The sequence below is a fragment of the Lonchura striata genome, chromosome 1 (assembly GCF_046129695.1).
Source record: "Lonchura striata isolate bLonStr1 chromosome 1, bLonStr1.mat, whole genome shotgun sequence".
Classification (NCBI taxonomy): Eukaryota; Metazoa; Chordata; class Aves; order Passeriformes; family Estrildidae; genus Lonchura; species Lonchura striata.
Genome location: NC_134603.1, coordinates 52,349,934 through 52,367,422, shown reverse-complemented (window position 1 = coordinate 52,367,422; position 17,489 = coordinate 52,349,934). Strand labels below are relative to the sequence as shown.

General features: G+C 37.8%; 1 protein-coding gene across 1 annotated transcript in view; it reads left to right on the top strand.

Annotated features, from left to right (window-relative positions):
- PIEZO2 (piezo type mechanosensitive ion channel component 2) overlaps window positions 1-17,489 on the top strand; it is a 283,328-nt gene that overhangs the window by 121,157 nt on the left and 144,682 nt on the right. The window contains exon 4 of the mRNA XM_077784376.1: window positions 11,645-11,687. Within this exon, the coding sequence (XP_077640502.1) occupies window positions 11,645-11,687 (43 nt within the window). The remainder of the gene's footprint in view (window positions 1-11,644; window positions 11,688-17,489) is intronic.

Here is a 17,489-nt window from a genome sequence, read left to right as displayed (position 1 = left end):
TCTATTAAGTAGTATTTGCTTTTGCTCACAACGTTTCTAGCCTGACCAGTAGCTTGGAAGCTTTGCTATATTTGATATTTGCCAAGCCATCCACTGACCCTATTTTTGTTTGCTGCCATTTGGTTAAGAATGAATGACATTACTATCAAATTGATGCTCAAAAATCCAAAAACTATGCAGATTTTGGAAGGCTGGTCCCTGCGAGGTTACAGATGTCTGAATCTTCTGAAGGGATTACATGTCCCAGAACTACTTTGTTTCTTTACTTTAAATTTACTGAGTGTTTGTCCTGGTGATACAATTTTAATCACAAAACCTCCACTGATGTGCCAGTGGGTACATATCTAGCTAAGGATAGATGTGCCTGATGTTGCAGCTTTTCAGGTTTTCTCTGAGATGGAGTGAGGTGTGAGTTCTTGACTGTATTTCAGTATTATCTTGCTTTGCAGCCTGGTTTCAGAGACCAGATGTTACAAGGTAAGCATCTGTGAGCACCAACAATTTCAGCATCCTTTTGAAGTGAGTCTCTCTTGCATCTCCATGTGCTTTGTTAACAGTTCCTTTTTCTCAGGAGTTCTCTTCCCCCATAAGCAGAACCAGTCAGGCATCATTTTGTCCTTCTGTCCTATGCAGATATGGTGATGACATCAAAAGTGTGAAAACTTGAGGAAATCTATCCTGAAAATATAGTTCTTAAAGCTGGATGAAATATTACGGAGACTCCTGTGGAAGTCTTACTGCTTTATATCCACTGGCTGTACAAAAAAAAAGCACCAAAGTGTTGACATAAAATTTATTAGTAGTAGTAGAATTTCTTTATTATTAATAGTAGTATTACTATTGTTAGTAGCATTAGTATTATTATTATTTCCACATCTTAATTTCCTTTTCAAATTAGTAGTTAGATAGGGTAGTGTGAAGGTTTTAGACTGTGAATTATTTTTTTCTCATGCAAAGTGTCTTCAAAGAAATCACTGCATATAAAAAGTGAATGACTGAAGTTTAGATTAATTTAGATCTAAATTAAGTTTAGATTTAATGCAAATGTTTACAGTCACATCTCTTTTCAATAGAAGTCAACGTTTTTATGTATGACTTGTTCTTTTTTAGAAATCTTTTATACTTTCCAGCCCATTTTCCTATCAAATATATTTTTTATCATCTTTGTGTCTTTGCTTTCATTTCAGAATATAACAGATTCATTGTCCCTCAAAGCCATGAATAGCTCACATATGCAACTGCATTAAAAATACTCAATGCATTTCAGCTGGGAAAGACAAGAAATTTTAATAGCTTTTATGCTTTGTGGAAAATGTTGCCAAGATGCCCAGATTTGTGTATTCAGGGTACTAGTTTTCTAAAATTGATGCAGAGGAAAGTTTGGGGGGAGACGGTTTTAGGAAGTGGGCCAATATCCTTTAGACAAGTTCTCTTGAACTTATCTCATTTTTGTTGTGTATTATTTTGAGCAGAACAAAAATGTTTCCAGTATTTTTTTTAATGCACACTTGGAGGTGCTTTATAAACTGCTTATTTTCTAATGCTGCACCTGTGTTCCATCACTTGGTGTACTAATCCCACTGTGGGACCTTCCAGTTCTTCAGACCTGCTTGGATTGGAAAAACTTGTCAACTGGTGGCAACTTTGAAGTGTTGCTGTTGTTAGCCATGCATCTTTGAAAAGAAGCAAACAATAAAGTGTTTGTCCTTTTTCTACTGGGCCTGATGTAATATCACTTATAATGAAGCAGCTAGTGAATAAATAAAATATATGATTTAAGATTGCATTTGAGAGCCACATGTCTAAACATCCCATGATTTCTGTAAAATGAAAAATCCCTCCTGAGTAGAAAATTATTACTGCTCATCATTCTCTTCAGTATTCACTCGAAAAGTATGATTCTCTTAATACCCTAACAAAGCACTCAAGCACATTCCAGTGAGGACAAAATAACCACATTTGAAGTAAGTGTGAGAATACTCTTATCATCTAATAGCATGTGAGAATGGCAAAGGTTTCAGTGCTTTTATTGATTTTTTTTTTTTTTTTTTTTTTTTTTTGGCTAAGACTTAGCCAAAAAAACTAAATGGGGAGAAATTACTCTTAATACTCCTAATTAAAACTGTAACTGTAGAAAGAGCAAACTATTTGTAAACTGTTTAAAGCACACAGAAAAATGTATGCAGTGCTTTTAAAAATGGAAATTCTTAAGCAACCCAGTGATTTCTTTAATTTATTGATAGTGCTCATGCTATTTGTGGCATACTAATTAAGTGTTGGGAAATGATCTCCAAGTACACTGAATGTAATCCTGCAGTCTGCTATAGATGAAACTGAAAGCAATCACATAGAGCTGGATCCCTATGAAACCTGGCTGGGAACTTCTAGTACAGACTTCCTCTGTTCCACAGTCATGATCAAAGCACAGATCAGTAATACTCACCTGTGGCTCTTGTGCCCAGCCACTATTAGTGAAATCTAGCAGAAGTTCCAGGTGTGCAGGGGAGCAGATTGCATGTGGCAAAGTGTGTGACTTGTGTCTCTGCTGGCTTGGCAAGGGGTGCTGAAAGCTGTGTGCTTGTGAGTTGGAAAGGAGGGGTGTGAGTGGGTGGGGGGGTCTCTCTGGTGTTGGTGTCTCACCAGCTTCAGTTCCCCAAACTCCTCCTCAACATCCTCTTGTCTGTATGGACTCTTCTCCCAGTCAGTGGCAACAGTGTTTTCAGAACACTGATGTCTAGAAGCAAGGAGTTGGGCTGAGCCTGTCACCGGCACCTCATTGCCTTCTGTTTTCCCCGGTACTTTTTTCTGTTTTGCTTTCTCTGAGCACCCTTATAGCTACACAGTCGGCTCGCTCTTGAATGAGAGGAATTGGAGCAGGAAAGCCAAAGAGCTTTGCCCTTTCTGATCTCACAGACCAGAGCTTCATGAAAATTTGAGTGAAGTCACAGAATTGTAAGGCCTGCAAAGAGAAATAAAATTAAACCAAAATAAACACTTTGTTCAGTGCTTACATGTTTATACTTGTCAGCTGAACTAGATAAAACATCTTCATGTTTTCTAGGGAGGAAAAATAAGATCTGTTGCTATTGATGCCCTATGCTGGTTGAGTCTGTGTGCCTGCTTCACACTACTGCCCAGAGGAGCACGTCCTTCTGCATCCAGATTTCTTCTCTGAAGGGATCTCTGGGAGTGAGCCAGCTTCCATGCCCTGAATGTCTTGCTGCCGGATGCAGTCACTGCTGTCTTCACTTAATGGCATGCAGACAGAAGGAGGGTTTGAAAGTGCTGCTTTCTGCTTCTGTGGAAGGTGGTGTCCTAAGTTTGTACACATCTCAAGCCTATTTTCTAAAGTTTATTCTAGATATCATCTTTCTCACAGCACTTGTGTCATTTTAATAACTGAAACAATTTTTTGGGTGGATTTTTGTTCTGTTTTGTTTTTTGAATGCTGAGAATATGGGTAAGACCGTATGCCTAACAACAACAAATTACTGTCTTCATTGTACTGTGCAAAAATTTCCTTAAACTCTGAGGGCAATAATGTGAATGAAATGGTTCTTTAGTAACTTTAGGAAACTTTCATAGTTTCCTATTCTTATTTTTGTCATCCATAATTTCTTGTATATGGATGTCCTACTGCAGACACACTTGTTTATTTTCCCCTTCCCATGTGTCTATGCTGAAATATCCACAAAGAATCATGTGCCCACTTCTCCTCCTTCAGACGAGACAAAAAGAGGACATGAGACAATGAAAAGCAAATTCCTTGTGCTGATATGCTGCACACATTCAACTCTACAGGAAACTAGGACTATGTTATTATTCATAACAATATATTATGTTACAGTAAAAGTAAGCAGAGGGTAGCTCTAGAGGTTGGAAGGATGTCTGTCACTTAGACTCTGAAGTTAAGACCTTGCCTCTGAGATACCCTTTAGCAGAGCAGTGTTGCTCGGGATAGGCGATGAGAGAATTTTTCTGCCAATAAAAATGGAGAAAAATCTTATTTTCTTCAGGCTTATGAAAAATAAAAATTAATACAAGTTTTCTTTTACTTTGAAAACTAAAGCAAAGCCAGTCTACCATATTTGTAAAAGGACTCATGAAATTATTATTTGTCCTGTTAAGAAGGTTTGGAGTGAACTTTGATCCTCTTAAACTCTGTGAGTCACTGGCTTAAGGTTAGCAATACCCCATGGCAGCAACAGGAAAAGTAGCCTTCCTTTCAGTCTTCTCCCCAGAGCCCTGACACTATTTTCTGCTGTAGAGAAGAAGAGATACCTAGGGACCATTTGACTTGTTACCCTTTATTCCCTTAGTGGGATTCTGTGCTGGTAACCTGCAATGTTCTGCTCTTCATGTTATTTCCTTTTCCTCATCCATTTTTGAAGTGGTCTACAGTGATGGGGGAAGGGGGGTGGTTCTATTTCAAAAGGAAAAGTAAAAGATAGCAGAACTAATTTAAATCTGAAGTTTTCTTGGAAATTCAGGTTAAAACCCACTAACCAACCATTACAGCAAACAAATAGATAAATAAAATATTAAACAAAAGCAAAAAAGCCCTTTCCATTAGCTAGCTGTCTTGGGTTTCATCTGGAATACATTCCCCAAGGATATTCTAGTGCTTTGGGTTTTGCTGTTTTGCTGCCTCATTGAGAAAATAAATTTGAAATTAAATGAGGTTAAAAGAAGAGTGGTTTTAAGCCTGTGTGTGTTGCAGGGGAAAATTGCCTCTAAGTGTTTCTGATATATCTAAGCAGATAAAAGAAGTAATGATTTTTACAAAAATTATGGAACTTGTAATCCTTGTGAAAAAGCTGGTTAAAAAATTACATGAAGCAATTCAGTAAATTTAAATTTGTTTTGTTACCTGTGTATCATTTTAAACAAATCTGTCATGGGAGAAAAAATGCATGAAGTACTTCCCCACATTTTCTTTCTCCAAATCATTCTTTTTTCCACACATCTCTTCACTTGCTATTTAATTATCAGGTCTTCTTCACGTATAGAAACTGATTATTTTTTTCCTGTTCCTCATTTCTATTTATTTCAGCAAACTGTCAAAACCCATTAACTCAATGCAAGCCTTCCAGTTATTTCTATAGGCTTTACATCAGGTTCAGAGACACAGGTTTTGCCATAAAACAAAGTGAGCTGGGATCTGCCCCTGCCTCCAGCAAGATGCTGGATCTGTTATATCCCAGTGCACTAAGGGGTGTTTCACATGGTGCTGTCAATCTTAAGTTACATGGTCAATTTAAAAACAATGCTCCCCCAGCCCCGCAGTTCTAAGTGCTAATCAAGATAATGAGAAAAAGAAAAAATCATATGGATTAGGCCTTTGAAGCAGCTGCTATTAGGGTCCCCACTTCTCTGTAAGAGCTCTGCTGGATCCCCAGAGCTCCCAGGGAAGCCAAGGCTGGAAAAGGTGACTGTTCACATACAACTGCTAATCACTTTACCATAGCCATTGTCTTCTTAATGCTCACCTTAAAGCAATCTGCATATGTGTGCACACACAAAATTGTAGTGTCAGTGCTATTGCACTTTGCTCTATATTCCTCCTTTGCTCATTTTATTAGTAAAAGTTCCCACTCATAACATCTCCTTAGAGGAGAACTAGAATTTTTGATGATGATTATTTTTCCGGTTAACATGGAATGAGTCAAAATTTCTTTTTGTTGGAAAGCAATTTTTGTATCTCACGATAGTAATTTATTATTATCCTCAGAGGAGAAAATACACAGTAAATCTTTCCCATGACATTATTGTGAAGGGATCAAATTTGTGCTCTTTATTCAGTAAAAAAAATCTGTTGAAAGCTGGTATGAGTGGAAGGCAAGTAAAGACTTGCAACATCTGATCTTTCTTCTTGATATGACTCTTTCCTGGTATGTAGTCAGCAATCACTTTCTTCATCTAGACAGAATCCTGGACCACTGGCCCTAAGCTTCTATTTTACTGGTGGTTTTAGTCTCTTCAGCATGCACAGTAAACTGTAGTAGCCCAGATTTTTCCTTACTTCTTCTCCTTGAGGGGTTGCTTTAGCAATTAAATAATCTGCTGTCTTGCCTTGCACGTTTGGCTCCCTGGGGTTTTATAGGGAGTGTGACAGTGTGACAGTGAGACAGTGTGAGAGTGTGACAGTGCTGAGCTCTGTTTGTACATCAGAGCAGTAGAAAGGCTCCTGCTCACTGCAGTGGATGGGATTATAGCCCAGAAAACAATCTTAAGGGTGAGCACCCTGCCCTGCCCCTTCATCCCTCAGGGTGACTGTAACTGGGAAGATTTTCTGGGAACACTCCAGGACAGGCACAGGGAGTGGTGGAGTGAGCTGCATCTGTCTCAGCAAGCAGCACAGTGTGATAAGGGTGAAGCATTTAGTGCAGAGTCCTTGTCTACCATGGTTTGATGTGTTTTGAGTGTGGATTAGCTCTGCTCTGGTCATGCAGACAGAAAAAGAGCTGGTGGCTGAAACACAGCCTTTGGGTCCTTGGGCTGTGCCTTAGTTTCATGTGAAAGGAATCCAGTTTGTGCATTTGAAGATTGCTCTGTCAAAGACGCTCTGCAAACCAAAGCATGGTAAAAAATTTGCCCAAGAAATACTCTCCAGTTCTGAACTAAAACATCAGCATGAATACAGCAGAGTAGTAATATGCCAGACTAGGAGATCTCATGCTAAAATAAAGTGTTGTCATTATCCCAGATGATACTGGAAATAAAATTACAAAGTGATGAGTGCAGGGTGCAGGCTAAGTAATTTGAATCAAAGGAAGAGGAAGTGTAAGAGAGGTTTATTTCTCAAAATAGACAGATGGACGCTAAATGCAAAGGTAGCATTGTCTGATGTCCTTCACATGAGAGAAATTATTATTTCTATAAGTCACGTTGCATGTAACTATTGGATGGCCAAGAGTAAGCAAATATTAATGGTACCTCTATGGTACTGTGCAGCAAGTAAGAAAAAGTTCTTCCCTATGCCACCTACATTTCTCTAGTCCAAACTATTGTTTGGTTTCATGCAACCTGTGTATTAGAAAAAAAAAAAAGAAAAAAAAAAGAAAAAAAAAAAAGAAAAAGTAGGATTTCTGAAAAAATGTAGTTGTTTTAGTTTTTGTTTGGAAGGAGATAGAAGCTTGCTACTAGGAACAAGCAACTGTAAAGGCTGTTAATAATAATGAAGCTGCCGAATATTAATGATATAATGAATATTAATGAAGCAGCTGAAACAAATATGATCCAAATATGGCAGTTTTTATCAGATGTGAAGATTTCAGCTCATTAGTAATTTTAACACATTAGTTACTTGTTAGTGAGTACTGAGGTGATGAAGCAGAATACACAGCAGTTTCCCAATCCATTGAAAATAGACTGCAGACCCTCAAGTGGCTTATCTAGTATGTATCTACTGAAAAAGAAGATGTAGCAAGACAAGCCAATGTGTTAATTCAACTTTTTGAGAGCCATAAGGTGTCCATGCAAAAGCTCAGGTCCCCCAGCTAGTCTGATGGGGCTGGACTCTGCAAACTTCTGCTCTGTTCTGTGTTTTTTGAGAAGCAGAGTTGAGAGAAGTGGCACCTGCAATGGAAAGGTTTAGCAAAGCATTTATTTCAGTTTCTGAAGTATTCTGTATCTCTTTTGTGCCTCTTGAATATGTGGAAGGGCTTTTTCCCTTTTTTTTTTTTTTTCTTTTCCATGGTTTGGAATGTACCAGTAAGTGGCAGAGGCTTAAGATCAAAGTTTTGAAATTAATAGGAATATTTTAATCATTACAAATTCAGCTGTTCTTCCAAAATTCTTTTCCTTCAAAATGTTAGGATAAAGATCACTGAAGTTACTTGCAAGAATATCTGCCTGTTTCTGAAGTATCATAAACGGTTTATGCTCATCACACCTGCATGTTACTCATGGGCTAAGTGTGATGGGGTATGTCTGGTACTTGCTTATTCCTTCAGAGAGTCTGGGTGACTCTGTGACACCCAAAGGACAGGTTAAAAAAAAAACCTTTTTAACTTTGGATTTATGGCATTAACAGATGCTTTTTCCTATTCCAGTCTTTGGAGATCCTCATATAATTCTGATTGTATAATTGAATTTTGACAGACTCACTTAATGTTTACTGAAAAATGTCAAACAGTGTCTTTTGGTTCAGTTAAGCCCTATTTTTCCTCTCTTGTCCTTATGTCAGATCACAGTGAGAAAAAAAAAAGCAAGAATTATTATTCTTACTGTTAGAAATCCTCAAGAGCACAGTCAGGTACAGGCATGTAGTTCTTAAAGTAGCCACAAACTCTGGAGAAATGAGAAGGCAGCAAGCTGTTGGTAATCACTGCACATAGTCATGGGGACCACAGGATCTGCAGGGACTTTCATGCACATGTGCATGGGAATGGCAAAGGAGGTATGAGTTTCAATTACAATGCATGCCAGACTTGTCCCTCAACAGCTACAGATCTCTGCAGCAATGGCAGATAAGGCATGATATGGCTCAAGGTGAATAGCTGTGCAACCTCCATAAAAGGATGAAAATCATTTACCCAGTATTCTTCCCCAATACTGATCCCTTTCAGCACCCAGCTAGACAGGATGCTGGGACATCTTGTCTAGCCTATGCTTTTTTCCAAGGTTGGACCAGATGAAGTCCTTTCTGACCTGGTATTCCATGACTCTTTGGTCCTGTGGATATGTTATTGTGTGTTTTCCCTATGCCCACCAGTGCACTTCAGCAGCAAGGCACCTTCATGTTTTGTAAAGGTGAACAACCTAGCAGTGGTGTGTGAATCCTCTATCCATAGGAAGTTCATAGTAAGCAGAAAGTTGTAATCAAGCCAAACTAAATATGGCAACTGCCTTGTGAATGAAAGCCTACCTGTCAAAGAAGGCAACTTTTCACTTAAGGAAGATGTTCTGGATTTTATCTTATTAAATATCATATTTTTATACTCATTCATATGCTAGGGTTTCATTGAGTGCATACATGAACATGGTATGCATGTTGCTATTGCTCCTATTAAATGTGAGCAGAAATTCGGGAAGTGCATTATGCTTCATCTCTTTGAAGAATATTAAAGCTAGAGATGTTAATGTGAAACAAAATTTTTGGAATAAATGAGGATGGTCAGGTACTCTGGAGAAAATATTTGGAAAAAAATCTTAATTACATGGTATCAGATTTTAAGGCATTATTTTAAACAGTTATAGTGTTAAAAAAAAAAAAAAAGAAGCAAAGGGAAGCCACCTTAACTTAGTAACTCAAGTGTAGTAGTTTAGTAGTTGATTGATTCTGAAAGTCAAGGGGCGAATATTTTCCCCAGTCTTAGCAGAGAGAAAGACTGAATTGAATAGCCAAATTCCTGTTGATTTCCTTGGGAGCAGGATCAAGTCTTTAATTCTTGATTAACTCCTTTTTTTATTTTAATGAGAATTACGTGACTTAAAACCTGTTTTATGTTTTGGAAGCAATGGGTAAGGTTTCAATCAAATAGTAGGTTTTCTAGACTTTTAAAAGCGCTATTCTTTTTAGTGCTTCTGTTACCTCAGGGTATTTACTTTTGGCTCTTAGTGTAGTGTAGAAGTTGATACTATTGTGAATGGAATTGGCAAGTCTTAAAACACAATGTTTAGATCATAAACATTTTAAAATAAGACTCCATAAAAAAGATTTGGTTTTTAATATGAAATGTTAGTTGTGTTCTTGGCAGGCATTACTTCAGAGGAGTCAGATGCATTTCAAAGATTATTCTGGTGGCCAGCTGCAGCCAAAAGATTATTTCAAACCAATGGAGACCCAATTCTCTTTTCTCTACAGCTTTTTTCCTTTCTCTCTCTTTCTCTCCCCACCCTCTCTCTCCAGTAGGACTCTATCTATATATTATGAATGCAGTGTAGCCAACCATGAGGTGAAAAATTCATACACAATTATACCTAACAGTGGAAGGCATAGACACTCAGACTAAAAATGCAAGTACTGGTCTTTGCTTTAGGAGGTGCTGTTGAGATTTCTTTTCTTCAACACTACAAATCTTCAGAGTTTGCTACTCTTCCAAAGCCAGCAAGATTTCATAAAATATATGGAGAATTGCTTGTGTCTGCCCTGTCACCTGTAGAGTGGTAGAGTCACCTCTTTAACAATGACTTGATTCATAGGTGCTGTATGAAACCAGTTACACTTCAGAGATGAGCAGAAATAATGGTTTTGGGGGATACATTAATGGGGTGGGTCTTTATTTTTCTCAGTAATTTATGGTTCATTGTGCTAGACATTATTTTTGTTTTTCACATTTATTTGAAAGAAATATGTGAGAGTATTTCTTGTCCTGCTTTAGTGGTGTCTTTAGAGAACATATTTTCATAAAATATTAACTCTGTGTGATGAGTGTATTGTCTTATGTAGCTGTGCAGGCAGAAGTCTTGCCCCACCTCAGGCAAATACAGGTGCCACAGTAGAAGCTCTTGCTACTCATCAATAAACATTGCTCATTTATTACAGAACGGAATTTAACTTCTATTTTTTCCCACATAGTGAAGGTAGAGCTTTCTCCACCTTGCTTTTGAAGTCTCTTTCTGCTTTGTGTTTTGCTAGATACGGGCATGAAATCCCTGCCTGCCTGCTTTGCGCTGAATGGGGGAAATTAAAAGTGCTGCTTAATGTCAGTCACAGGGAATCTTTTTGTTCTTAATTTATATTTCCCTTTAGGTGATGAAATGCACCAGGAACAGCAATTATTGTCTCTTCTCTGATTTTGAGAATTCCATGAATGATTGAGATGAATAATTAAAAAAGAACTGTAGTTGTTTACATGGCATGCAGTCCTGTTGCATTTCCCACAGCAGTATAAAAGGACAGAGAGCAAACTATGATGCAGCTTCACATCCTCCTACACATTTGCTGAGAAGACCTTCGTGACTTGAGATATTTGTGCTCTTAGTAGCCTGTGTTTATAATGACCTCATAATAGTAGGAAAAAAAAAAAAAAAAAAGGGACTGGTAAAAAGATAAGAGAACTACCAAGAGCTGAAAACTGAATGCCTAGTTCTCAAAGTGTGTCTGGGGGTTATTTTGGAGAAAATCTCTCTAAAATTTGTATGAAGTGCATCAGAAATATTGAAAGCAATAGATGAGTCTGCACATTTGAGTGGTTTGTGGGGCTGAGCCCTTTGCCTGCTTGTATGAATATGAAGGGTTAAACAATAAAGAAGGAATACATGTTCATGCTTTTGCTTAAAAATAAAAGGGCTGGATTTCAGAAGGAGCTGTAAAGCTTTCAGCAAGAATCAGGCGAACACTACAGTAAAGTGAAAAGCTGAAATGTGAAGAGTGCGTGATGTGAGATGCCAGCTCAGCACTTCCAGATCACATTGCTCTAGCAGAGGAGACCACCCTTGGAATTGCAGTGAACTGTAGCTTCTCTGCAATGTAAAGTTGTATAGGCTGATACCCCTCTCACTCTTACGTCACCCCATGGTAGCCTCTCTCAACATCTCTCCACTCTGGGGAAAACGTGTTATTTACAGGTGCTTCTCTAGGGGTGGAAAAATCTCCTTAATATACATATCCCAGCTGCACAAGGAAAGGAAAAAGTGTTCATACAAAAAAAAAAGGGTTTTTCACTGAGCGTGTTTGTTTTTTCTCCTCTTTGTGCAGGTTCAACATGGGAGAAAACATTACGGCAGATTGGTTTTGAAAGGTAAGCCATAAATTTATTTTCTTACTAGTGCAAAAAGGTAAGGAAGAAAAACTGCAGAGGCAAATTTGTACAGATATTTATTTTAGTTGATTGAATGTATCAATGACCTCAGATTTAGAGTGGAAGTCATGCAGTGTCATGCACTGTTCATCTTTTCTGCTTGTGTCCTCTTCTCTTTCCCAAGTAAATCTGAAGCAATTTATTCATTATATGAACTTGGTTCATCATGTTGTTTGCTAGTGATTATACAGCATGTTGGTATTAAAAAAGGGACACACCTTTTGCCACAAATCTTACTTATGAATGAAAATATTGCTCTCACTCATATTTTTTCCATGAAATTTCTAAACTCTGACATATGAGTTGACAAAAATAAATGAAGTAGGAAGAGGAGCAAAGTTGGCAGAGACCAGCACCACAGGAAAATTCAATATGCAGCATTTGTCAAGTGCAAAAACTTCTCGCAGACAAACTTAGACACAAGGTCATCATACCAGAAACACTTATTTCTCTTGTAAATTAAACAAGGCCAAGACCAATAAAGAGTGATCTAAAGAAGGATTCAGATGCTCAATGTCATTATTTTTCTACAAATGGTAAACAGAAGATCTTCTCTCCACTTGAAGTTCTGGATATTGTTGAAAATTAAATGCTCAGTTGCTGAGTTTGATGTCCTCAAAAGTTTGTTTTTTTTTAATAGGCTGTTTTTATTTCCCAAGTTGCATCCACTTTGGTTCCTGATGAGCATTTTATTCAGCATGGTACCACAGGACACTACAATAAATTATTGATCCTTTCATCACCCAAATTGTGAATTTACACCTGTTGGTGCTGCTTATCTCCACCAGAATGAAAAAAAATAAAAGGTTTTGAGAAGTTCTAGAATGAATTGATACTCTGTGTCTGTGATTTGAAAGTGAGAATGGATAAGGGTCAGAGTCCTTTTAGCTGAGTTCATTAGAAGTTTTGTGGTAGCAATTTCCAACTTCTGAGATGTTTCAAAACAAGAAGAATCCATGCTAGCTGTGTATATGCAAGGTATGTACCACATGAAAGATGGAGAATTATTGATAGATTAAATTATAGCTGAGAAGCCTTCCCGAGAGGAGGCAAATATGTAGAAGCGATTTCTGTGCAGATCCCATTATTGACACTCTAGTTTGAAAAGCAGAAAGGCTTTTGAATGGCACTTCTGCACCTTGAGAGACTGACTATCACTCTGGGGTAACTTTATTTGAAGCAGCACATTAGTTAGCACAGATGAGGTGAAGATTTGAATGTACTTTTATTGCCATAGTAATAGAATCAAATATGTTCTCTTATCAGCTTTTTCAGAGAACTGGCAAGGAGAAAAAATAAAGGAAGATAAAGCCTTTCATACAGATACAACAATTAGGATTTGGGATTTTAAAAATAGTAATATCCATTGTCCTACATGTATTTTTAACACAATATTTTTATTACAGGAATATATCATAGAATCATAGAATGGTTTGTGTTGGAAGGTACCTGAAAGGTCATCCAGTTTCTAAGCCCCTGCCATGGGTTGTTTAGAGCCCCATGCAGCCTGGCCTATATCATAAGGTGTGGGGCTTCCACAACTTGTCAAACTGGTTGAATAAAAGGTTAATGTGAAACATATATGTGAAGTTCAGTGTTAACTCCTTTATAGCAATATTTGCTTCATATCATATGTTATTGCTTAAGATCAGTATTTTTTTATCTTAAAGAATAGTTTCCAAAGAAAACACATTCCTATATGTAATACCTGGATGCTGGAATCACACTTAACTTGCAGTCACAGAAGTAGAAATCTCAGGTCTGCAGATCTTTAAAGTGGAAAGCCTATTCTGAGATGTATCACTACATCCTTTCTATCTTATTCTCTTCTGTAGGAATCCCATGTTAGTGGGCTACATCTATGTTAGCTCTGATCCAATACAGCTGTTCTTGTGTTATTTATATTCAAAGAAGCAGCAGAAGCATGTCTGGCTATTTAAAATTCTATTCTCTGCAAGCTTTTGACTTAGGCACATCTAAGTCAGCTGTGAAATATCAATAACATTTAAATGTGTTGTTTGAGCAAGGACATTCTCACCCAGGAGGGAGGAAGCAAGATTTTTAGATACACAAAAGGTGAGACATGAAGTAATACCCTAAGGAGGAATTATCTTTGCTTTAAAACTGGAAGATATTAATTGTTCTCAACAAACTGTTTTAGAGTGCATTGAGGAACAGGAGACATAGACAGTCAGTTTACATTGCAGAAAATTAATCCCATATAATTTACAGGTGATGTCATCACTGCTTTGTGGCTACATGGTGTTTATTCTGCAGTAGTAGAGTGTTTACATTACTGTTGTCTTCATATCCTGAAACACAATGAGGCACCAAGAGATCTGACTGCAAAGTTTTATGTAAGCATTACTTGTGAGCTGAGGATGCTGCTTTTCAATGCATGGGAAATTAAAAATGCTGGAGCTTGACTAAGGTAGCTTTATACCCAGGAAATGACTGGAGTTAAGAGCTTTTCAATTAAAAGGAGTATATGTGAGTTTGATAGATATAAATGAAGGTCTTTTTGTTATTGATTGTCTTTTGAGACATTACAAATAAGCTAACTGTAACATACTATGTTAGTCACCACCTTTGTCCAGCATGATCTAGACTTCAGTTCCTGACTGTATTTTCTGAAGAACATTAAGGAGCAATTTTGAGATTTAGGAAAAATATTGTATTGCATTGTGCTGTCATATAAGAAACACGGTTTAAAAAGCTGGGCACGTGTGATATTTTCATGTGAAGCAAGTTGTCACCTTAATGGTTTTAAAAAAAATCTTCAGTAAGCCAAAGTAATTAGACTTATGGATAAATAGGATGACTTTTTTGCAACTGTTAATGTGGGGATTACTGTTTATTATTGGTGCATATTACCATGGTACCCACGTATTCATAAAAATGTCTGGAAAGCAGTCAGGTCTCTTGTACTTTGTTCCAAATATACTAAAAACTTGTTTTAGAAGGCATTGTTCATCTCAATGGCTTAAGATTTTTTCAGTCCTACTCAGGACCCAGTGAAAATCATAGGATCATGGAATCAATAATGTTGGAAAAAACCTCCTATATCATAGAGTCCATTCTTTAAGCAAACACCACCTTGTCAACTAAGTCATAGCATTAAGTGCCACATCTGTTCATCAACTAACAGCTGTTTATTGAACACTTCCAGGGATGGTGACTCCACTGCTTCCCTGGCAGTTGTTCTAATGCTTAACCACCCTTTCTGTGAAAAAATTCTTCCTGATGTCCAACTTGAACTTCCCATGGCACAGCTTGAGGCCATTTCTTTGTGTCCTGTTGCTGGGAGGCTCATTTGAATTCTCAAGTGGAATAGTTATGAACAATTAACTGTGACTATGCTTGTTTCCTGGCTACTCTGGCAATTAAAGAGAGCTTAATGCACAAAGCCTGTTAAAATTCAAAAGGAAAGAGGGTCAGTTCAGTCAGAGAGTTGGTCTTCTCCTGTCATGCAGTCAGTAGTGTCTTTCCAGCTCATGGGCCAGGGTGAGGCTTGCAGTGCAGAGCCTGCAAAGAGCCACCACCAGCCCTGGGGAAATGTTGCCACACTGGAAAATTTAAACCTAAAGAAGGCTTTTTTAAACACCTTATTTTCTCAAATTTGAGCTACTAGATGAAGTTTATGTCCTTGTCCATTAGATTCAGTAGTGTAGATTACAGGAATGTCTTCTGTTTTTACATATTTGTTGATCTATAAATTATCTAACAGATTTAAAACTTTAAAAGAATGATGTTGGACCTCTTAAAACTCATGGTTTCCAGACTTCCAGTACTCCTCTTACTATGCTTCTCTGGGTTGTAGTTTGTAATGTGACTAGTAAGTTGCTCAGCTACTAACTCTTCTACTCCCTTTCTACATTTGTTCCCATGGTGCTTCTCCTATGCGTGTAATGCTTTATGTTATGGTTCCACAAAGCAGACTTAAGAAAGATTTAATAACTGTTAGTACATGTGAAGTAAATATCAAATGTTTTAGAAAATATATATTTGAAGAATAACAGATGTGTGGTTATTACACTTTTGGCAACCTTCAATAAGTATGTTTTTCATAGTAAATTGTTTTTTCAAGGATGGAGAAAGGAACTTTTGAGCACCAATTTCATAGTAAAAGGAAATTATAAAAATGAAAGTGTACTCCATATCAAAGATTCAAGTTTTGTTTGGTCGATAGCTTTAATCTGATTCTAAAATTTTATGGTATGCAAAAACTTACTATTAATTAGAAGTTTTACATATATATATATATGCAAAATTGGGTGACTTCTACCCTGTATAATGCTAATAAGACCTCTCTGCACCATACTTAGTACAGCAGCATCTATGTAGAAAGTGCACCAGCAGCATTCTGGATTCTGTCTAAAAGTAATGCTGAGGGTGATCGGCAGTGAAAGCTGCTCCTGTTCATAAAATACTGTGTATTGAGTTGTGAGCTTGCTATGCTTTTTGTAATCCTTTTGCTGTTTCTGAAAAACAAAAGGGTCGTTGGAGATTGCTAGCTCTCACACTGAAAGGAAAGGGGGAGCAGATAAGAACAGGGAAGGGAATAAGACTCCCAAGGAAAAAGAAAAGGACTTGAAGGTTTTTATATCAAGGCTAGAGCTTGGATATGAAGATTGTCTCCTTTTAAGATAGTTTTCAGATCTTCTATGTACCTCAGTAACTCCCTCAACTACTCTCCTGAGCACAGGGTGATAAGGAGGACACTCTGCATTGTTTTTATTTGAAGCAAAGTAAATGCAGCAGCCCTGCGTGCCACAGGTAGGGAAACACCGCTAACCCGGTAGATGCTAGGAGCAAGTTAGCTGTCATCGCTGAGAGATGCATTTTTGTTCCTACACCAATCTCTGAGAGCAGACAGATGTCTGCTTTTGCAGCTGGTCCACATATGCCCCTGCTCAGTCTAGCCAAAAATACCGTGTATGTCTTCCCTACCCCTTGCAGAGACTGAGAACTCAATTTCCGAAACCACTCGTGACATGCGGTGAGCGCTGGAATCCAGATGCATCAGAGGCACTTCCCAAGCACCTCCTTCCAGGTTTAGGTTGCTAATTATGAGCCTACTGGTGAATTGTTTTCTCTCTCTCCCCGTGCTTGCTTTGATATTTGATTGGTGCTTGGCCAGAGTTTCTCTGGGTGACAGAAATAAACAGAAAAGAGAGAATATCATTAGATTCTATAAACATTCAGTATGCACAGCTCTGGCTTGGAAACCAAAGTACCACATGGTTTTCCAAAGTGACATCCCCCTCTTCTCCCCACACTCTTCAGTGATTTAGTGTAAAGAGTAAATACATGCTTGAAATAGAAAGTCTTATCCTGATACCATGCTCCATTGTTTCAAGCCTTTCTTCACATACAGCTGAATTCTATAGTCCTTTCTTGGGCAAGGCTCCCATTTACATCATTTTGGGAGCACTGCCACAGCCAGGGGCTGCATGAGGCTGTATGGTCTGATCCTTGAGAAGTTATTTTAAAGGAAACAGTACAGTTCGAATGCATTTCACAAATATTGACTAATTTGAGAAGACAAGGAAAAATGGGTGCAGTGGTGCAGTCGAAGACACATGGGAAAGCCCTGCCAGACACATCTTCCACCATTTTGGAAAAATAATAGAGAAAATGCCTAATTTTTCAGCGCCCAGGCACTTACTTTGGCAGGGTTCTCTTCCACACTTGAACCCTGAATTGCTTGAATTCCTTAATTGAATTGCTTAAAATTGGAGA